The 22995-nt window shown below is 58.3% G+C and overlaps 1 protein-coding gene across 4 annotated transcripts in view; it reads right to left on the bottom strand.

Moving 5' to 3' along the window:
* The window catches only part of LOC139009252 (interleukin-4 receptor subunit alpha-like), a 42620-nt gene extending 20547 nt beyond the window's left edge, over positions 1-22073 (bottom strand). The window contains exons 1-4 of one of the 4 annotated variants that reach the window (XM_070413416.1): positions 12512-12549; positions 10942-11133; positions 2415-2505; positions 676-805 (exon numbers count right to left, since the gene is read on the bottom strand). In XM_070413416.1, coding sequence (XP_070269517.1) covers positions 676-805; positions 2415-2484 — 200 coding nt within the window. In that variant the 5' untranslated portion in view covers positions 2485-2505; positions 10942-11133; positions 12512-12549. Of the gene's footprint in view, positions 1-675; positions 806-2414; positions 2506-10941; positions 11134-12511; positions 12550-20071; positions 20169-22005 lie in introns of those variants that run through there. The other 3 variants (XM_070413417.1, XM_070413414.1, XM_070413415.1) reach the window with 3 other exon arrangements.
* Between the last annotated feature and the right edge of the window lie 922 nt (positions 22074-22995).

Raw genomic sequence — 22995 nt, 5'->3', positions numbered from 1 at the left:
CTCGCTTCTTCAATGAAGGTGCATGCTTCCATTGCTTTAATAAAACTGGCTTCATCACAGTGCAGTCATGGTCTCTTGTATAAATTCATCGACATGAGAAGACAAGGAGCGAGGCTGGGAGCAGCCCTCTCCCCCTGACTCAGGGGGCTGTCCGGGAACCTCTGGTGTCGGTGAGAGGTGCTTCTAACGAAACTACCTGCCACTTTGCTCTCTCTCACACGCGTACAGGGGAGTTTTCTGGAAACACATGGCCTGTTATGGTGTTATGGCTCTGGTGGCTTGTGTGCTGTTGTGTTTAAATGTCCTGGTGTAATTCCTAACAGGGTACAGAGCGATCGCTATAGGCCAACTGCACAAACGCTTTTGCGGTCCTCGCTACTTTTAAGCATGCTAGAGTCCTGGGACTTAGGTGCTTGAGAACCGCTGGTCCAATATTCCACCCACATCCACATGCCGCGGGCCTGGGTACGTGTGCTCGGAGCGTCATGACACACCCACTGTATCACATACTGCGCCCCGGCGCCCCAGCTCCAACCCCGGGCCCAGGAAGAACCGCGGGGAACTGCATTCGACACCCGGCACTCCACCGGGACCAGGCAAACTCAGGCCAACCTCCCGGCCTACACTCGGCCCCGCCCGCCCTCACCCCTGCCACCTCCCTGGGCACAGACTTACTCAGAATCCCGCTGGTAGGTGAGGCGGAGCTCGGCGCTACAGTCGGTGGGGCCGCCCATCCTCCACTCACAGGTGGAGGTGCTGAGGTAGTCGGAGAAGCAGGTGGGCCCATCCTGGACCTGAACACTCCCTGGGGAGACACAGGAGCGCTCTGAGCAGCCGCAGCCCAACAAGCAAGAGGGCCATGGGCCACCGGGAAGGTCGGAAACCAGCCCGAACAGGACCAAGGGGCCCAGCACAAAGCAAGGGAACCACCAGCCCGGGACCGCTCATGTGCTGTCTCCACAGAGCCTCCTGCTGCACTGAGGCGATCCTGAAGCTGAGGAAGGGCCCTGGGGTGCGGGCCCACTGAGGGGACACCCCAATGACCTTTACGTGCTGCAGCTCACTTATTTGCTTTTGGCCAAATTAAAGGGAAACACGTGGCGGTGTGAGGAGGGCGACCCGCCAGCAGCACCTGCCCTGCAGCGCGTGGCGTGCGGAGGTGGTTGTCCCTGCGCCGCTCCCGCCCCCCCACCCCACCCCACTGAGCTCAGGAGGCTGATCCCCACGGTCTGTCCCCCAGGTGCCCTTGGCCTCTGGCTCCTTGTTGGGTTTGGCCAATATCGAAGGGCGGGATGAGAGGGCGGGGTGCTTCATCCAGCCGGTCAGCGGCAGAGCTGGCTTTGAACCCGGCAGATTTCAAAAGCCCGGAGTGAGAGCCAGGCAACACCTGTCCCAAGAGATGCGTCTTGAAAAACATCCCACGGCCTGAGCTTGAGTCCCCTCGGACTTCTGGGAGTCCCTATGCACATCGGGGTTGCCGACCGTCCGAGCGCCATCACCCAGCTCTAGACCGCCCAGCCCTGGCGGGCAGGCATCACACTCCAGTGGCCGCACCGGCCCATCCCCGCGGTCCTCCACTTGCACTGGTTCTCTGGATAGAGGGCTTCCCGTGTTAAGGAGAGTCGGGGGTATCTAGTCAACATCGCAGACTCTCCGCATCCGATTCCCCGCTCCCCAAAGCCCAGATCCCTCTGCATCTCAGAAATGACACCGTGCCCTTCCTGCCTGCTCAGGTCAGAGCTCTCAGTGTCACCCCGACCCTGCTCCCGACCCTGCTCCCGCCCCGCATTCCAATCTCTCTTCAAATCTCTCTCCCAGAAGGGTCCAGAAGCCAGTACCCTCCATCTCCTCTGCTGGGCCACGCCACCCGGCCTCCCCCTGGCCTCCCGGCCTCCACCCTCCTGCTTACAGACAAAGGGATCCCTTTTAGTGTCACAGGTCATGTCGCTCCTGTGCTCAAACCCTGCCAGGTCCTTCCTGACTTGGCCACCTGCCTCCCGGTCCCACCCCAGCCTCCTCTGGTCCCTCCAGCTCTCCAGGCAGCAGACTCTGGGCTCCGGCCTCCACTGAGGTCCTCCCACAGGTATCTGCACGCTCCCCCTCCTTCAAGTCTTTGCTTGAGCGCCTGTCACTCAGGAGGACGTCCCTGAGCACGTGTTTTAAATTGCAATCCTCCACTTGCCCCGCTGTCCCAGTCCTCCCTGCTCTGCCCTATATCGTCTTTTCCCACCACCTCTGACAATCCTAGAATTAGCTTATAATTAGGGCCATCTGTCATTGGCTGTCTCCTCCCACTACAGCGTCATCTCTAAGGCCAGGGATCTTTGTTTTGTTCAGTGAGTGAGCCTGGCAGGTAGACAGTCCATACATGTTTGCTGAATGAATGAATGAATGAATGAGAGGTGGTGACTTACCAGAGCCTGCCGCCCACACCAGGATCAGGCAGCTCACAGGGAACGTGAGCCCAGAGCCAAGCCACCCCATCGGGAGGTCCTAAGGCACCTGCTGAGAGAAGGTGAGCCAGGTGAGTGCTGACTCGTGGTCCCCACCCCCCCAATCATCCCGCGTGCAGCCTTCAGAACTCACCTTACTCCAGACACGACCGCCCCCCACCCTGGCCATTTGTGTCTCGGCAACAGTGAATCCTCCCTGTTCATCAGAGATCTGTTCATATCATGAAACCCAACCCAGGTGCACAAAGCCCCGCGTGAGAGCCAGGAACACCTGTCCCGAGAGATGCTTCTTGGAAAAAAATCCCTAAGTTTGAGCACCCTCAGGCTTTTGGAAGTTCACAATGCACATGTGCACGTAAAGGTTCTGATAAGTCCTGCAACAAGGAAACTTACTTTTCTTCACTTAACTCAACACTTACCAAATTTATTTACCCAACCTTCATTTGTGTGTGTGTGTGTGTGTGTGTGTGTGTCAAACCCCCAATTAATCCTCCGAAGGACTTACAATTCCTTGAAATAGTTTGGAAATTCTAACCCGACTGTCCAAACTTACAGAGTTGGTTAAATAAATGATGGTTTACCCATGCAACGAAGTATTGGGCAGCCACTAAAAATGATGCTGTCGGATGTGTTAGTCTGACTACATTAATGGCCTCAATTCTTCACTCTTGTGTCCGTGTAACCTTGCAGTGCCCCCACCCCCACCGCTCTGGGCAGGGCGTTCTCCCTGCATTTGGACTCTGGCCTCGCCATGTGACTGGCTTTGGCCAGCAGAATATTAGCCAGAGTGAGGCAGGCACAGGCCTGCTTTGCACAACCACTGCCTGGAGAACGTGCCTGGCCTCGCCTGTTGGAGGACGGTGACAGGCCAGTCCCAGTAGTCTCCCTCCGCACTGGCGACAGGCGGCTGCCCAGCCCTGTGGTGACCTCCACCTCCACAGGGCTGGCAGCTGACCCGCGCTGACCTCAGGGGCATGAGCGAGCCCACGAGGTCAGGCCAGCCAGACGGCTGCACCCACACGCTCGAGCTAGGAGTCCCTTACACGCCCCGAGGCTTTGTGCCTGCTCCTCACACAGCACAATACCCCTCCCCGACTTCTAGCCCCACAGAGGGTTATAGCAGTGAAAGCATGGACCACCCTCATGTGTTAACGACATCCCACAAGACGTCACTGGGGAATAAAGACTAGAAGGTACAGACACCCAAAGAGAAAACACAGTTCGAATCCCCCAGATCACAAGCCCAGCAACACCCCACTCACAGGTGAGGACCGAGTCTCTCTTTGCTGCTATGGACACAGGGAGGTAAATGTGAAATTCAGTTACCAAAATAGCAGCACCGTCTACACATGAAAACTTGCATCTTAAACTCACTGCACCATTAACATCCATCCACGCCACAACGTCCAGATGCAGAGCCTCAGGTCAGGGTGGCCCCCGGTGCGGTGTGCCTGGCACTGGGCTGAGCCTAACTTCCTCTGCTACTTTGTCCTGCACTGGGTGGTGTCTGCCCGTCCCCGGGGACCTCACCACACGTTTCTCCGATCATCTCCTTAAGTCCTGCACCTGCTCGCCATGCGCTCCTGTGAGCCCTCCGACCTCAGTCTCCATGGCACTGGGCGCTGCGGGGACCACGGGAGCTGACACACGGAGGCCTCGAGCCACCTGGCACAGGGGGGGTGGAGGAAGGTCGCCAGTGGTTTCCTGAGGACGATGCTCAGAAGCAGAATCCCATCGGACCATGGAACATCACCCCCGGCACTCCCGGCACCTCATGCCGAACGCCCCCTACAAAGCACTGTCCTGGGCTGTATCCGGGCAGTGCTGACAGCGCCCACCCGCGTTCCCGGGGGTCTCTATCTTGGGGTCATGTCCAGAGAGGCGGCTGCCAGGCCTCCTCCTGCCACTTGGTAGCGATGTGCTGCTCAGTCACTGTCTCTGGGCTCCGGCCGCTCTACCTGCACCGGGAGTGACGGATGACGCTCGCAGGTGCCCTGCACAGAGGAGGCGGCCCTAACGCTCTCTCCTGTGTCGGGAGCACGGTGGGGGCTGGAGCCACAGCAGAAGCTCCAGCCCCTGAGCCAAGCTCCGGGGGTTTCATCCCCCATGAAGGCTCTGCCAGCGGCCGCCTCCCTCCCCCAGCCCAGCAGCTGTGCACCTGGCTCCTGCCACCTGCTGGCCTCCACTCCCGCTGCTCCTGCAGCACACCCCACTCAGGCCCACCCCACCCTCTCCTCTCCCGTCCTTTCCATTCATTTCCCTCCCTCAGCCTCTCTCTCTTATTTATTTATTCACAGGAATAAACTGCCCCTCAATACTCCAGGGTAGATTTCAGGGAAACAAGGACATACCCTGCATAGCCACAACGCAACCAGCAAAGTCAGGAAATTACACGGACGCACGACGCAATCCAATCTGCTGACCCTACTTCCATTTTGCTAGTGGCCTCCACAGCGCCCTCATCCGCCAGGACCCAGCTGGGCATAGGATCACCATGCGTCCGGCGCCCAGGTCATGGCTTCTAAATCCTACTCTGCTTTGAAAGGAACCAGCGCCCCTTAGGGAAATTATGGCTCCAGGGGCAGGGAGGTGCCCGCCTGGACTGTCACTGTGCCAGGAAGGAAGAGCTCAGGAATGCTGGGGACACGGTGAAGGGCAGGGGTCAGCTCGGACGGTGCCCACTGGCCCACCTGGGCACAACGGAAGCATCACAGTGACATTATATAAACCAGCTGTAGCCCCGGGAGTTAGAACAGGGGTGCAGGAGTCTGCAGTGACAGGTCACAAGTCGGGGAGCAGGGGCAGCTCTCATCACCACGGCAGCCTCTAGCTCCCCACCAACCTCGTGTTAGTTATTTACTAGTTAATGAGTCAGAATAACTAACATTATCATTTTATATAATTTATATATATAATAAAAGCCCAGCGACCGTTACAGCGGAACAACCGATTGACCAGTCACTATGAAGTGCACTGACCACCAGGGGGCAGACACTCAATGCAGGAGCTACCCCCTGGTTGTCAGTGTGTTCCCACAGCCAGAGCGCCACTCAGCCAGAAGCCGGGCTCACGGCTGGCGAGCGCAGCAGTGGTGGCAGGAGCCTCTCCCACCTCCACAGCAGCACTAAGGAGCAGCGAGCCAAGTGGTAAGGAGCGAGCAGGCAGGCAGTTAGGAGTGAGGGGTCCCGGATTGCGAGCGGGCGCAGGCTGGGCTGAGGGACTCCCTGCCCCGCCCCCACACACAAATTTCGGGCATCGGGCTTCTAGTATATATATAATTGTGCATAACTTTACACACAGAAGCCTGGAAGACACCACCTTCACCACGTGGTCAGAGTTAGCATCGCCCGGAGCGGGACCGAGCAAGGCCACGCGCTTCCTGCAGCTCTGCCCCGAGAGGAAAGGACGGGGCTCTCGGGGTTCCTGCCCCGAAGTCACAAACCTGCAGAGGCTCAGACAGGCCAGAGCTTAGGGCGCCGGGGAGGAACTGGCCTGTCCCCACAGGAGCGAAGGGCAAGGAGCGTGTGGGAGAGAGACCGTTCTTTCCAGCGTGCGCCGTCCACACCGAGGGCTGCGGTGGCCTCGTTCACTGCCGGCCCCAGTGCCGGCATCGGTGTCGGGCACACAGCACGGGCTGAGTAAAGTCCCTGGAGAGACATGCAGCAGAAGCATGACCTTACGGGATCTGCCCGAGACCCTGCGAGATGGGCTGTGATGCCCACTTTCCACCCAAGGAACCGAGGCCAGAGGTCAAATAACTTGCCCATCAGGTCCCACCGCTAATGAGAGGGCAGAGCTAGAGCCAGGACCCAGGTCTGTTGGCTTCCAGGCCCAAGGCACCTTCCAATGTATCAACGCCTTCAACGTCTCCTCCCAGAAGCGCAGGCCGAACCCAACGAGATGAATGAAATGAGCCAGAAAGAGCTGGCCATCCTGCTTGTCAATTTCAAACATCGGCTGCCCACGCACAGGACCAGGAGGGCTGACTGAGCAGCAGAAAAAGCCGAGGATCTGTACTGTCTACAAACCCCCATAAGCCAGAGGTGAAGCAGCAACTTAAACAAACAAAAACACCAACTAACGCCGTATTAATAGAGATATGAGAGCCAGGACAAGGGAGGGGACGGTGCCCACACACACCTGTGCTTCCCTCTGGAAGAAACGCCGCCGACCTGAAGCTTGTTGAGGATGACAACTGGCACCGAGAGGGCCCCAAGCCCCAGAGGGCGGGCCTGTGCCTAAAGGCTCCGCCCTCCTATATCCTGCAGCCTCATCATTCACTTAACATGCGATATGTACCACATGCCTCTGCACCAGCGGTTCTCAACCTGTGGGTCGCGACCCCTTTGGCGGTCGAATGACCCTTTCACAGGGGTTGCCTAAGACCATCCTGCATATCAGATATTTACATGACGATTCATAACAGTAGCAACATTACAGTTATGAAGTAGCAACGAAAATAATTTTATGGTTGGGTCACAGCATGAGGAGCTGTATTTAAAGGGCCAGAAGGCTGAGAACCACTGCTCTACACAATGTGGTATTTTTCTGTTGTTAATCCTCACTCGCAGGTATTTTTCCATTGATTTTTAGAGAGAGTAGAAGGGAGGGGGAGAGACAGAGAGAAACATCGATGTGAGACACATCGATTGGTTGCCTCCCACAGCATCCCAACCAGGGACGGGGTCAAGCCTGCAACCGAGGTACCTGCCCTTGACCAGAATCGAACCCACGACCCTTCAGTTTGCAGGCCAGTGCTCTATCCACTGAGCCAAACCAGCTAGGGCTCTCTCTACACATTTCAGTCATATTAATTCATTCAACACTCAAAACAGCCCCAGGAAGTGGGTGCTATTATTCCCCCATTTTCAGAGGAGGAACCAAGGCACAGAGCGGTGCTAGCGACTGGCCTGGCTGCAGGTGGCAGCCTGGATGTGAGCAAGGCGCTCCGGCCCAGAGCCCCCACGCTCAGCCTCGCCCTCTGTCCTTAATGTCCTGGGACCACAGGCCCGTCTGAACATGGGTGCAAACTCCAACCCCTCTTTCTAGACAAGCGCGGACCTTTAGCTTTGCCTTCCACTTTAGGGGTCCACAGATCCCTGAGCCCAGGGAGGACTCCAGGTCAGGGGCCCCTCCTCTGGGCAATGAGCAGATTGGAGGGTCTTTGAACAGGGTTGTGGCAGGATCTTCCTCAGCCCAGGGTGGGGCCGAGAGAATAAAGCGATGCGGACTAACAGCCTTCTCCATGCTGCTGGCACCCAGGCCACGAGCTGCCCGCTCACGTCCCTCACTGGCCTCGGCTCCTGGAGGTGTCTTCAGCCAGAGGCACACTCCCCAGGGTCACGGCCCACCCAGAAGGAGCATCCCCGACACAGAACACAGTCCACGCCTGGGAGCGAAAGCGGCCAATCCAAGGGGACGCTCTGCCTGACTCCATGTATGTACCATTTCAGTGTGTAACGTTCTCGAAATGGCAGCACTGGAGAGGGAGCGCAGGACACTGCGGGGTAAGTGAGGGCAGGCAGGAAGGGAGGGCGGTGTGGCTATAAAAGGCAACACAGAGAGGGATCCCCGTGAGGACAGACCACTTGGCATCTTGCCTGCGGGGGTGGAGACACAAGCTGTGCGTGTGATAAAACTGCACAGAACTAAAGGCCTCACGCGAGTGAGAGCAGGACAGCGGGGCGAGCTGCACGAGGTCCTGGCCGTGGCCGCCACCTCAGTTCTGTAAGGTGTCACCTGCGCGCAGCTGAGCGTACGGGGATCTCCGTATTATCTCTTTCCCCTGCGTGTGAGTCCACAGTTATCTTAAAATTAAAGGTTTAAGGAAATAAGAAACCTCGAGCCCCTGTCACTCATCTACTGTCCCCTCTCCGTCCCCCACAAGTCTAGCGTCCACTGGCCTCTGACACTCCCAGCCCTTCTGTGCGGTGCAGCCTTTGCGCCCAGAAGCCCATCACCTAACCAGGGCTGCCCCTGGTACTTACCACAGCACCTGCTTCTATCTGCCGTGTACTTATCACCGTCTGTAATCATATCACTGAGGTTACATGTGTAAATGCTGGTTTTATTTCAGGAGGTAGATGGCAAAGATAGAAAGATCTGACTGCAAACAATTTTCAACTTCCCCAGGTCAAAACACGCCATAAAAAAAGAAGCAAGCAAGCAAAAGAGACAGCAATATACATGATGGAGGGTTAATGGCCTTAATATAAAGGGTGTCCCAGAATTCACGCAAGAAGTAATTTTGATAGAAAACACAGGTTTATAATTAAAAATTGTAAATTTTTTATTGATTCATAAAGTATACAGTATAGGGTTATGTATGGAATAGCACTTCGGGTAAATGGCCTCCATGGCTTTGCTGGCACATACACACTATTTTGTTATTGCCTGAGTAGCCGCATTTTCCAAGAAGAATGATCCGATGATGCCTCCAGCCCAAAATCCGCACCCAACAGTGACACGTTGTGGATGCATTTGTTTCTCAACAATCACTCGTGGATTTTCTGAACCCCAAATGCCACAATTTTGTCGATTCACCAAGCCATCAGGATGAAAATGAGCCTCATCGAAATTCAGCCACATTTATGCAAAAGGGTCATGGAAAATTTCAACAAAAGAGTGCATATGTGCCAGCAAAGCCGTGGAGGCCATTTACCCGATATGCTATTCCATACATAACCCTATACTGTATACTTTATGAATCAATACAAAACTTACAATTTTTAATTATAAACCTGTGTTTTCTATCAAATTATTTCTTGCGTGAATTTTGGGACAGCCTTCATAAAGAGGTCTTACAAAGCAATAAGACAAACATCCCTATAAGAAAAACAGGCAAAGGAGAAATAGCCCCTCTCATGCTGCTGCTGGGTCCTGAAGTGGGGAGTGTAGAAGATGGCCTGTGACGCTTAAATGATTTCTTTGTCTTCACACGTAGAGGATAATGCAAGCCCATGCGGCCGAGCTGTGGTCTGCCGTGGGCATTGCCTTGTGCCCAGTATGTGCTCAATAAACAGCTATGAAATGAGTGGTTGGCTAAAATTCAACAATAGCAAGTTCAGTCATCTTTTTTTTTTTTTTTCTAGTTAATGGTCTCTTCTTTATTATAAGGCCACTAATCTCATTTATGAAGGCTCTGTCCTCGTGACCTAATCACCTCCTAAAGGCCCCACCCCCACCTACCGTCACTGGGGATTAGGTTTCTGCATATGAATTTGAGAGCACAAATGCAGTCTACAGCACTTTCCAAGTCTGTTCCCACCTCCTGCCCTCCTGTTCCTTCTGCCTGGAACATCTTCTCCTCCATCTTCGGGTGGCTTGGTAGCTTGGCCCTGTTCACTTTTCAGGCCTCAATACACCTGTCACCTTCTGGAGGTCCCTTTTCACACTCCAGGGAGAGATTATACCCTGCACTCTCTGTCATATCGCCCCTTTGTTTTTTTCTTGACACCACATTCTGAAGTTCTTTTGTTTGCTCATTTGGTGACTATGCTGTCTGTCTCCACCCACTGGGATGTGAAGTTCCCTGAAAAACCTACTCGGTCTTATTCACTGTTGTATCCCAAGTACTAAAATAGGACCTGGCACATAGTAGGCACTGAATCAATGTGGAATAAATGGAAAAACAACCCCCTTTCCTGGCAGGCACTAAGCAGAATGAGCAAGCATCCTGTTGGTGTCCTCCCTTAGCAAGCATGGGAGGTCTTAATCCCTCCCTGGGACACAGCACTGTAGAGTTCACAAAGGACTCTCACATCCATCTTCTCATTGGAGGCTCTCAGCCTTCCAGGCAGGCAGGTATTATTAGCCTCATTTTGTCCAGAAGACCTTCTCAGAGTCACACATCTGGCTGGTGGAACTGAGGCCTCCTGACCCAAGGCCAGCTCCCCTCCATCACACTCTCTCCTTCACTGGGTAAGGGCCTCCCTGTCCATTACAGAGTCTCCACTTTCTAGCCTTGGACACGAGGAAATGACTCCATGCCTCAGTCAACCAGGCTCCAGGTCAGATATCCAGTCATCTATTTTCAAACATGGGTATGTACCAAGCTTTTGCCCATAATAATTGCTACGCATTCGTAATGCTTATCATGTGCCTGGCAACGTTCTCAGGGCTTACAATGTATTAACCAACTTGGTTCTCACAACAACTCTGAGAAGTAGGTGCCATGAAAATCCCCATTTTCCAGATGCGGAGACTGAGGCACAGGAAGGTGAGAGCACTTGCTTGTGGTCACAGTGACCCTGGTCAGTCTCAGTACAGAATCCAGTGCCTCATCACTGTGTCCTGCTGCCTCTGAAATGCAGCCCCTGCAACCCTGGGATGTGGTGTCATTGTCCGAAGAGAAAAACTGAGGCCCAGAGAGGGCAGGTGACAAGGCAAGGCCACGGAGTTGGGAAGCAGCAGAGTGGGTGACGGCCTGAGCCGGGAAGACAGCGGCTCAGAGGGAAGTGCCCCTGGCGGAGAGGCCCATCTAACTCACCCTTTATCTGGGGCAGGTGAGCGGCGAGTCCTGAAATGTCAGCGGCCAGCACCGTCCGGAAGTGACCGAGGAGGCTCTTCCTGAGCCCAGAGGGTGTGCGGGCCTCTTGCCCCTCTCCTCACTCCTGACCACAAACCAGCGCGAAGGGGCTGGATCGGCAGACAGGATGCAGCCAGTCCCATGACAAGAGGCCTGTGGAGGAAGCCAGCGACACTCGGGCTGCGGGGGCCTCCCTGGGGAGCCACTGGTCCCGAAAACTCCACAGTCTTAGGCCAGCCCGGAGCTTCCTCCGGCCTTGGGGACAGCGGGCGGTATGGCAGGGGGCCAGGGACACACTTCTCCCTGAGACAGCCGCCTTCCTGGAGCTGCTGACTGGCCGGGGTTCCCAGAACCCGCAGCCGCGTCAACAGCCCCGCCCACGACAGCGAGACAGGCCAGGCCAGGGCCCCAGATGGCGTGGGCTCTGCCTGCCCCTCCTCCTGCCCAGCCAGTGACGGGAGGGCTGGCGGCATGCGGGCTCTGCTGGAGCAAGAACCAGGAGCGAGAATCAGGAACTCAGCCAACGGAGCCCACCAGGCTCCTGCGTACCTACTATGTGCTCCAGGTCCTCACCCATTCACCCATGCCCTGTGTGTCCTTATTGCAGGTGTTTTCTGAGCACCTACTATGTGCCAGGTACCATAGATGCGAACAAGGCCATTCACTCACTCATTCCTTTCTTCCTTCTTCCCTTTGACAAATATTTGAGTGAGAAGAGAAGTTACTGGAAGGTCTGAGCAGAGATGTGACACCGTAAGACTTTTCAAACCATCCCTCTGGCTGTGTGGCCCAGGGCAGAAGCAGGGCCCAGTGAGGAGGCCGCCAGACTGGTCCGGGCAGCAGGTGCGGGGCTCGCACAGGGCTGTGGGGAAGGACTGGGGACAGGGGCTGCGGCCTACGTCTGGCTGAAGGTGGAGCCCACAGGGTTTGCTGACAGAGTGGAACTTGGGGGTGGGTGAGAGGAAAAGGGGGTGAACGAGGCCGGAGCCCTGAGCAGGTGGAGTGGCCATTTACCCGGTGGCATGGATCCTGGAGGAACTGCATGAGAAGCAGGCCGCAGAGAGCAGGGGGCAGCCCCCTTGGAAAGTGTAAGAGGCAGCAGGAGGCGCCGTGGGTGAGGGCCACGCTGCTCCTCCAGCGGGTGACCCCGGGAGGACGAACAGAATTCTCCAGGGGAGGCGGGGAGTGTGGAGAGGGAGGAGAAAGTCCCAGAGGGCACCGCGGCTCCCTGAGGGCAGGGGACGTGCCTCATCCACAGAACCTGAGCCCCGAGCCCGGGGCTGGCACACAGCGGGCACTCAGTACTCGGCCACGTGCACATCGCTGTGTCCTCGCTGAGGCCGTGCACAGCCTCCCTCCGTGCCTCCCGCTGTTCAGATGCTCTAAGGCCCCCCTGAGGTGAGTACGCTTATTAAACCCACTAGAGGTGTGGTGCACAAAATCGTGCATGGGTTCCCCGCCTCCCCATCTCCCTGCCTCCTCCTTCCCTCACTCCCTCAGCGCCCCGCCGCCGCAGCTGCTGGTCACCCACCATGTTCTGCGCCTCCCCTGGTGGTCAGCGCACATCATAGCAAGCGATCGAACTCCCGTTCTCCTGGTCAAACTCCCAAGGGGACACTTTGCATATTAGCCTTTTATATAGAGAGATTGCACAGATTCTGAAGGCTCCTGGGAGCGAAGAAGGAGGGGAGGGACAAGTGAAGATGGAGCGAAGGGCCAGGAGGAGGCACGGCCAGTTCCTGCCACACAAGCCAGGCCCTTGGCTGCGGCGATGGGTAAGAGAGGTCGGGATGGAGCAGGGGGCAGCAGGGCCAGAGACAGCCTGTCTGCAGGCCTGGCGAGCAGTCCTGACGCCCCAGGCAGCAGGGCCCTGAGGGAGGTTCCACAGGAGAGGCTGTTTCCAGAAACCCCATCCACCTGTGTGTGCGGACCACCCACGGGGCAGGAGGACGTGCTGGCGCTGGGGGAGGGGCGGGCTCCGCCCTGTCTGGGATGGGCATGGCAGAGGCAGTGGCTGCTGGTGGCAGCTGGGGTGGAGGTGGCCTTGGCAGGCAGTGGCGCTAGGAAGGGAGCCGGCTTGCTGGGGGAGACCACACACTCCGCCACACTGCAGACATGTGACTTCACTCGGGGGGTGGCCCTGGAGCCATCCGGGAGGCCACATGTCCTGGTGGCTGAAGGCCGGCGGCTGTGCAGTGAGCCACGACTCTGAGAGGAGCAGGAGAGGCTGGAGCGGGGCCTCCTCCATGGATGGGTGGGCCGGACCCCTGGAGGGAGGCTCCGTTTCAGGGACAGGCTGGCATCTTGTGCCAACCGCCACTTTATGGCAGTGTGTACACCTGTGCCGGCTGTGGACACACCGAGTCCAAGCATTCAGTGGGGCCCCTGGGGAGACACAGGCGACTCCATCTAGGATTCTGGAAGCCACGCCTTCGGCAGGAGGCCCCGGAGGAGGCCCGGGGAGGAGGCTGAGCCGGCAGCCCTACAAGCCCTCCTGCTGCTTTATTCTCTGCACAGCACTTCCTCTTCAGCACATCACACACGCACCCTTCCCAGTCACTGTCCGGATGCCCGCCAGACGCCAGCTCCCACAGGGCCCGAGCCTGTGTCCGCCACCTTCCTGCTGTGGCCCCAGAGCCCAGGCCAGTGCCCACACAGAGCAGGGCCCACAGATCCTTGTGAATGGAAGGGGAACTGAACAAACTCCCCCCCGCTGTGCGCAGGGTGCCTGGTCAGCTGGCATTTCCACCTCTCACTGCTGGACAAACACTGACCACTCCTGGCCTGGAGTCCCCTTAACACCCCAATGCAGGCACGATGGGCCACCCGGAGAGCTGACCTCCGGGAGCCGGTAATTGGGGCATTACCACAGTTATTACTCATTTCCTGGGAGATAAGACGCACCACGTCAGGCCGCGGGGCACTGATTAGATTTTGGCTGTGTTAGCGACAGTCACGACAGTCACTCACGACAGTGCCGGCTCTCAGGGGGCCTCTTTCCTGAGGTCCACAGACGGCACCACAATTGCCCAGCCTGTCCCCAGTCCCTCCAGCCATTAGAGGGACAGGAGAGGCTGGGTGCTGGGCCTCCTTCATGGACCCCTGGAGGAGGCGCCATCTGGGGACAGGCTGGCTCCACCTTCCCAATCAAGGAACAGGGCAGGTGCTGGCTGTTATTCTCATCCCGTTGGGGGCGGAGGAAGGGCGGAGGGGGGGGAACGGGGCAGGGGGGGCCAGGGGCATGAGCTCCAGATCCAAGGAGGTGAGAGTCTCTCCCCTCCCCTCTGACTGGGCAGGCTCTGCGGAAAGTAATGGGTTTTAGAGGGGACTCTGACCACTGGATCATGTCCAAGGCCAGACTGAGCTCTTCACCCTTCCCTGCGTCAGGAAGACTGGTTAGAGAACTCTGGCTGTGCAGCCTGAAAAAGAGAAGTGCTGGGTAGGGGCTGGAGGGCGATGGTCACGCCTCCAACGGCAGGACCGGAGCCAGGTGAACGCTCCGGGAAAGCTCACCTGGCTCCATCTCAGGACAGATCTCCTGCGGAGGCCGCTGGTCCCTCGCGGCAGGCAGCCTGGCAGGGGCTGCGGCTCCGTGGGCTCAGAGGGCTGCGGCCGGAGACCTGGTCTCTCCTCCCGACAGTGCCTGTCCTCCTCTGAAAGGGCACCTCGCCTCCTGCTGCTCCGGGAGCCGCGGGCCTCCTCCACTCCCCCACGCTCTCAGCGCCTGCGCTCCTTATCTCCCACCAAGAAACCCATCCCTGCCTCTGCTCCTCGTGGGGACGGCTCGGCACAGCGGCTACGTGCAAGGGACGACTTCCTGGTCAGCGGCCCTGGGCTTGAATCCAGACGCTGTCCCTGCTGAGTTGTGTCACCAGGTAAGGCTCTACCCTGAGCTCAGCTTCCTCCTCAGAGAAATGGGGGGGGGGGGAGCACCCAGACATCTACCCGCCTCGCCCCAGCACAGTGCCTGCTATGGAGTGGGGCCTCCATGGTCCGGTCCCACCTCCCCCGCCCCCTCTGCTTGGGTGCGTCCTCACTGTCTGGCCGGGGGAAGGGGCTCACTGGTACATGGTCGTCTGTAACGCCACGCCCGGCCTGGCCACGCCCACAGGGCTGCTGGGCTGACCGCAGAGGGGGCACACCAGCAGTGGTCGCAGCAGCAGGTGGGCCTCCGCATTGAGCCCGTTTCCACGATGTGTCTAAACCCAGTGGTGCAGACTGAGGACCCTGGAGCGGCAGGTCTCAGCCCTGCTTGCCACTGTGTGTGCAGCTGTCACCCTGAGCGAGGACTAGACCATTCTGTGCTGTTTCTCCGTCTGCGACGTCTGGAGAAGAGCAGGCCCTGCTCTGAAGGCTCTTCTACACGGTGAGTGAGACCACGCAGGCACCCGCCCTGTTGACTCCCCATGGCCCCGCCCGCTCCGCCTGGCTCAGTCCCATCCAACCACATCGGCCTCCTTGTGGCCGGTCCCACACACCGAGCCTGTCCCCACCCCAGGGCCTCTGCACTTGCTGTTCTCCTCCAGAACACTCTTTTCCGGAGGGTAGCACGTGTCTTTTACTTCAGGTCTTAGCCCAAAAGTCACACCCCCCCCCCAGTCACCTCCCCCACTAGACTCAGCTCCACAAGGGCCCTCGCTTGGCTGCCGTGTCCCCAGCGCCTGGCATGTTCGCTGAGTGAATGCGAGCCGTGAGCCCGGTGCTGGCACTCGGGACACGTCACTTTCAGCTTGTGAGCGGCTCTGCGGGCTGGAGGCTGCTGGTCCCCCGACAGTCCTCTGCTCAGAACGACACAGCCTCCCCTCAGGAACCTGCTCCACAAACCCGGCTGGTGACCGGCCCAGTAGGTCCCAGCACCCAGGCCAGCTTCAGCCAAGACCCTAGACTTCTTAAGCCACCTGGAGGCGAAGAGGCCCCTGGGGGCCCAGGGTGAGAATGAGTCGGCGGAGCCAAAGCTGAACCCGAGGCATCAGCGCTTCTTGGAAAGGCACAGACACGGAGACAAGCGGCCCACGCAGGGCGAGCAGCGGCGGAAGCAGGTGAGCAATGGACGAGACCTTCTCTACTCCCAGCCTCTGCCCTTGTCTTTACTGTCCCTCCCCAGGGAGGCCATGGCCCGCGTCACCTGCTCCCCTCTCCTTCGGGTGCTGTCACTACCAACAGGACATCGCAGGTCCACGTTCTCTCAGCAAAATCCTGGGGCCAGAATCCCCCCGATTATACAAAGGTCGCCGTGAACAAAATGCCAGCCGACGGAAGCACCCCCCCCACCATGTGTCCAGAGCAGCACCCGGGACCCATCCCAGGGACATCCCTGCAGGACGGACGCGCTCAGCGAGGAGGAGAAAAAAAGGCCCAGTGGCCCCAAGCTGAGCTCAGGGCAGGTCGTGCACCCGACTGAAGTTTTGTGAAAAAACTTGCGGTTTTCCGAGCCCGTGGCTTTAGGAATATACATAAGGGTGGGGTCTGTGAGCATGTGTGTAGGTATGGCCTGTCTTCTCAAGTGGAATTGAATCCCAGGAGGGAGGGACGGTCCAGTGCTCTGTCCGCAGCACCTGGCACCTGCCCGCACAGGTATGTGCTCAATACACCTTCGAAGAAGAAATGAATGGGGAAGCCAGGCGTTGGATATGGAGAGGTGACTGTCCTAAATGGGACAGAACTGCAATCCCTGAGCCACGGGCAAGGTGCCTATAAAAATTATCTTGTGGACACCCCCCCCCCATATACCCATTTCACTGACAAGTAAACCGAGGCTCAGAGAGGTTAGGCAGCGGCCTCCAGATCACAGAGAGGAAGCAGCAAGCTCACATCTGTACCTGGGCCCCTGCCTTCAAGCCCTTCTCTGCGCCTCCAGCTCAGAGGAGCAGAATGGCTTGCTGGAAGTTACACCACAAGCAACGGGAACACGGCCCACCTGACGCTGGCTCCGGCAGGACCCGCAGCCACCGCTGGGTTCTCCCAGCCACTCTGGCAAGGGCAAGTTCATACAACCTCCTCGCAAGCCATCGGCCTGTCTCCCAGACTAGCCAAGGGGAGTCTGGTCTGACATGGCCAGGTACGGCTCCACAGTGCGGGCATGAGGAATGCTGGGAAAGATGTCCCTCTCGGTCACCCCAGCAAACTGGGACAGTGAAGAACACAGGCTGGGGAGGGAGGTGGGTTCGAATCCCTCCCTCTGTCAGTCCTACACATGGGACCGCAGGCAAGGCCACCACACACATCGCTGATTCTGTTTCCTCGCCTGCAAAACGGGCAGACTAACCCCCATCCAATGGGGCGCATTATTTTTATTTAACAAATACATAGTGTTTGCTCTGTACCGGGCACTGTTCTGTGTGCTTGACACTTATTTTCAACGTCACTACCACCATATAAAGTAGTCACTGTATTTTCACAAATGGGGAAACTGAGAAGTCAGCTACTTAGTAAGTAGCAAAGCCACTCTCGGCCCCAGGCAATGGGGAGCCAGAGACCATGCTCTGAACCCCTGGGCTATGCTCACCCAAGGATATATTTTCCATTGATTTTTAGAGGGAGTGTGTGTGTGGGTTGGGGGGAAGAGAGAGAGAAACATTGATATGAGAGACACACATGGATTGGTTGCCTCATGCACGAGTCCTAACCGGGACCTGGGGATTGAACCTGCAACCCAGGTACGAGCCCTTGACCAGGAATCGAACCTATGACCCTTCCGTGTGCGGCCGCTCTCATCACGGAGTGAAACTGGTCAGGGCCAGGCTATACTTCTTGACAGTGACAATAGACATGAGTGTTTACGGTGAATGGACTATGTGTTGGAAACTGTGTTTCATAAGATGCCCGATTTCCCAAATGTGAGGAAATGAAGCACCAAGGAGCCTTCGGTCCCTGCCTCCTCCCAGGTGCACGGGAAGCAGCTGCAGGCAGTGAGCTGTTTGGTCCCAAACTCCTCCATCCTGGGGCGGGACAGGGGACAGGGGACAGGGGGTAGGGGTAGGAAAGGAGGGTCCAGGAAAGGTCTTCTTCCCACCTCTTTGACACCTCACTTCAGCTCCTTTCTGAACCTGAGCATCAGGAAACAAAAGGCTTGGGGGACAACCTCCCTGCCTGCTGGGCTTTCTGCAGCCCGGGATCCTCGGTGCAAACACCAGCACTGAGTCACTGCTCTGAATGTGGAAATCCTGCGGTCACCCCACACCTGCTGGGAAACGGGTGTGTTGTAACCAGGGTGACTCGCTCGTGGTTTCCCCGCCCCCCGCCTTCCCTGGGCCTCCTTCCAGATTCGACTCCAAAGGCCGGAGTGGGGCTCAGGAATCTGCATGGCGGCGCTTAGGGCTCAGGCAAAGGCAGGACACACTGGCCTACGCCTCGGCATGGCCCTCAAGACCTTCTGCAACGTGGACAAGCCCACCTTCCCCGCCCCCCCAGCTTCTCCCTGCTCCCTAGCACCCCACACCGGCCTTTCACACTCCCAGCCTTTGTCCACGCTGTTCCCACTGCTCAGCATACCCTCCCTCCCATTCTCCTCTGCTCCTCCTCCACGGCTGGCTCAGCGCCCTGCTCCGTGAGGCCCGTCTCATGCCCTTGAAGAGCTGATCGCCCCTCCCGGGTGGCTCAGGTGGGTGGCTCATCGTCCTGTACACCAAATGGTTGCAGGTTCGATTCCTGGTCAGGGCACATACCTAGGTTATGGGTCCCATCCCGGTCAGGGTGTGTACGGGAGACAACCCATCCATGTTTCTCTCTCACATCGATGTTTCTCTCTCTCCCTTTCTCTCTCTCTTTCTCTCCCTTCCTCTCTAAAATCAATGAAAATATATCCTCGGATGAGGATTAAAAAAAAAAAAAGAGCTGATCACCCCCACTGAGCTCCCCCCTCCCCAGAGGGAGGCCTCCTCAGGGCAAACACCAGAGCCCAGAGCAGCCTGGAGCGGTGCCAGGAGGAGCCCTGTGAGTGCTGGTGAGTGAGGGGCTGGCTGGGTTGGCCCCTCCCAGCCCAGCCTCAGCATCCTCCTCTAATCAGTTCGGGGCCTCTGCAGGACTCTGGAACCCCCCTGGCCATATGGACACCCGAGCCTCAGTTTCCCCAACAGACTTTAGGGTTTTAATAAAGGCGCTGAAGTCCCAGCAAATGCTCCAGCTCCAAAGAGGCCACCCCTAGGGAAGGAGCTGCAGGGTCACAGCTCGCAGAGGACTGGGGCTCAGGCAGGTTAGAGCTGGTCTGGGGGCGAGCTGTGAACCCCAGCATCGGCCACCGGTCCCTGGTCCCGGTCTCTCCTGATTATAGAAAATATAGATTTGGGGTTTTGTTTTTAAATCCAGATTCCTGAGTTTACTGCATCTGAATCTCACAGAAGGGGGCCTGGGAACCTGCAGTTGATCGGATCCCCGGAGAATTCCTTTATTCGGCAGTTTGACAAATAGTTGTCAGATGCCCAGGTCCCCATCCTCATCCACGCCTTCCAGGGGGCATTTAAGCTGCCTGTGCCCGCGCGCCCTGACCTGGGGAATGGCCGTGGTGCACAGCACGAGGAGAGAGGCTTTCTGACTTAACTCCGGAGACTTGCAGCTTCAGAACAGCCTGCGCAGAGGCACCCAGTGCTGGGTCCACCCAACGACATTCAAATAAGGAGGCCACAGGGGGAAGGCAGGCCGCGGCCCCAGATTCTTGGGCCTGGCGATCCATGTTTCAGTTTCCAGGGCTCTCCCAACCCTCTCCCTCAGTCCGCACCAGCCGCGCGTGTCCCGGCCGCGGTGGCGGCGCAGAGACCGGGCCTGCGTGGCCCAGCACCTGCCTTACCCCGCGACCCCGACGCTCCTAAGCCCCGAGAGACCGGCTCGGATGCAGGAGTTTGGGGGGCGCGCCGGGTGTCCGCGCATCCGGGGTCAGCCTGCCCGCCCAGCTCCCCGCCTCGGCTGCCCTTGGGCGACACGGACGGAGCCGTCCGCTCTCCGAACCGCGAGGAGCCCGAGGGCGGCCCGGGTGCAGGTCGGGGCGGCCCAGGGTCCCCGCGCCTGGCCCCACCCGCGGCGGCCTCGCACTTCCCGGACGCCGGCTACGCGCCCCGGCGAACCCCGGCCTCCGCCCCGCACGGGCCCCGCGTCCTACCTGCGCGCTCCGGTCCATTCCCCAGCCGGCGCCCGAGCGGGAAGTGGGGACCCCGGGGTGGTCCGGCCGATGGCCCTGAGCGGGGCTTTCCTGGGCCGGGACCGCCCGCCCCGCCTCCCCGCGCCCGCCCCGCCCGCCCCCAGATTTGCATGCACCTCCCCGCCCGCCGACGGCGCAGAGTCCGCGTCCCAGCCGCTGTCCCTCCGCCCCCGCGAGCCTGAGCCGGGCCGCTGACCTTTCCTGGGGGCGCGCCCCCCCCCGCTCCCGGTCTCCCCCGCAGCCTCGAGGTCGCGCCCTCGGGGAGCCCGCAGTAGTTCCCGGTCTCTCAGAATGAAAGCCCGTCCCGACCAGGCCATTCGCTGCGGCCGGTCCCTGCGCCCCTCCCGCTGTCCTTCCTGCCCTGCCCGCCTCCCCCCCTCCTACCCCCTCTCCCACCCCTCCCCGCGGGGGCAGTGCGTTTGGGGCTGAGGGTTGGGCGCCTTTACTTCTCGCCTCCCCAGCAGCCCAAGGACTGCTAAGTGCCAGTGGGTGCTCATCCCTCCCACATGTTGCCTGAGCGCCTGCTGTATGTCGGGCTCCAGGCAGATTTAGACGGTAAAACACCCTTCTCAACAGCTGGTACCCCGACACCCTGTGCTCAGGGCCCGCATCAACTTAGTTAATGCTTGCAACTGCCCAGTGAGGAACTCGGTTACTCCCACCCATTTCAGAGACGGGCAAACGGAGGCACAGAAGAACCCTGAGGGAAGCTGGCTCAGAGTCGCAGCGGGTGTGGCATTCGAACCCAGCCTCCATAGACCACTAACCACTGGGCACATAAGAGCCCTGATGCAGCCAGAAGGTGGGAAAACCACTAAATGGATAAAGGATTTCAGGGAACAAGAGGCCCCAAGAAGAAAGCAAAAAGAGGGACCTATTAGGCCAGTGGGGCTGGCGACTTGCACGTATCCTTAAGAGGAGGTGTTGGAGCTGAGACCCTAAAGAGGACAGGGGGCAAGACCAGTTTAGGGAGAGAGAGCAGCAAGTGCAAAGGCCCTGGGGTGGGAACTAGCTTAGCATGTTACAGGGATGACTGAAGGCCAGGTTGGCTGGAGAGCCTTGAGGAGGGAGCGCAGAAGGAGGGGAGGTAGGAGATGTGCAGACTCAGGCCCGGCAGTGCTGGGGGCCCAGAGAGAATTCTTTTTTTTTTTTTACTAGTAATATATTTTTATTGATTTCAGAGAGGAAATGAGAGGGAGTGAGAGATAGAAACATCAATGATGAGAGAATCATTGACTGGCTGCCTCCTGCACACCCCACACTGGGGATCGAGCCCTGGATGGAGTGGCTTCCCAGTTCCACAGTTCACTCTTGGGTCTTCTGGGGCTCTGGCCACACTCGGTGCTTGTCCTCGCTGACGTCCTTTGCTGGCCATTAGTGCCAGCCTCGTCTTCAGTGTTTAACTCAGCTTACCCCTGGCTGGGTCCCCTCCCTTCGCCTTGTCCCAGGACACTCGGACACAGCTCTTGGGGAATCGTCATTCCTCCAGACTGCACGCAGCCCTGTAGCTCTCGCTCTTTAGACACTTACCCTGTGCCTAGAGCGACATAATCAACTGTCTCATTTAATCTTCACACAACATATGCATTCCCATTGTATAGATGAGTAAGGTGAGGCTCTGGGAGGTGACGTAACTTGCCCAGGGTCTCACAGCCAGCACGTGAGGACACTGGCCGACCCCGCATATCTGCCCTACTCCACAGCCTGTCCCTTCCCCCCTCTGCTTTCTTCTTCTCTGGGACTCTACCCAGAGGCGGCACCGATGGCCTCCTTTCCTTGAGAGAAGGACCCAGACCAAAATGAGCCCCTGTCCTAACAGCTGGTTGGCACCATGGCCTGTTTTTCCCTCTGCAGCAGACACTGTCGATGCCCCGCCCAGATCCTCTCCCACTTACCAGTCCCAGCCGCTCGCTGCCGGCACCGGCACCAGAGACTCTGCCCGAGGCGTTCTCTGGCCACAGGGCCAGCTTCACCCGAGCAGAGGGTGTATGAGAGTTGATGCCCACAAGGGCAGGCCTCAGCAGCGATGATTGGAATCGGGGGATGAACACCCGGGTCCTCACTTCTCAGGGAATGTGGGGGCAGCTCTGAGACACCGTCAGCAGCCTCCCAGAGGTCCCAGAGAGACGGAGTCCCGGTCCCCCGCTCATGGACACACCTCACTGGCTTCTTTCCCTCCTCCTTCACTTCCCCACTCCCTCAGTGTCTTCTGGGACCGTCCCCGTGCCGATGAAGCACACTCCAGCCCTCATCTCAGGAGCCCCTGGGCCATCTTATCTAAGTGGGCCCCTCCGGCAGCATCCTTGATATTCCTCTGAAGAGCCACCCTCTCCAGCTCTCAGTCCAGACAAGTCTACCCCAACCCCCAAAGTGGGCGGTGACTCAGGAGTGGCCCATCAGAACACTGTGGTCCCTCAGCCGTAGTGATTTGGTCAGAGGTGGGCATGTGACCCATCAGAGCCAATAAGATGCTTTGAGGTTTTTCTGGGACCTAATAGCCGCCTCCCCTTTGCACGGGCGTCTCTCACCTGTACCAGCCGGAGGATTGGGGCTGGAGCCCTGGCAGCCATCTTGCACTGCACCAGCTCTACCGCTTTTCTGAATATGAAGTTAGAACACGTTTGCAGGGGATTGCAATGATGGTCCCAGTTCTACCCCTCCCTCCCTGTACCCACTCTCCTTGCCGTGGAAGCATCTCACTGGGACTGCGAGCTCAGCCACGTGACTCGTTTTGGCCAATGGGATGTTAGCAGATGTGATGGGGCAGAAGCTTGAAGTTCACTTCCATGACTGGGCTTATTTCTGCCGTTACCATGAGGGCATGCTTCCGCCCTGGTCCAGGCCCTAACTCCCTCTCGCCTCAGGTGGGGGTGAGCTCCCCAAAC

This window comes from Myotis yumanensis, unplaced genomic scaffold, assembly GCF_028538775.1.
Source record: "Myotis yumanensis isolate MYYU_CA2020_CCGP unplaced genomic scaffold, mMyoYum1.0.hap1 SCAF_4, whole genome shotgun sequence".
NCBI classification, from domain to species: domain Eukaryota; kingdom Metazoa; phylum Chordata; class Mammalia; order Chiroptera; family Vespertilionidae; genus Myotis; species Myotis yumanensis.
The sequence above is the reverse complement of the archived record's forward strand: the minus strand, read 5'-3'. Positions and strand labels throughout refer to the sequence as shown.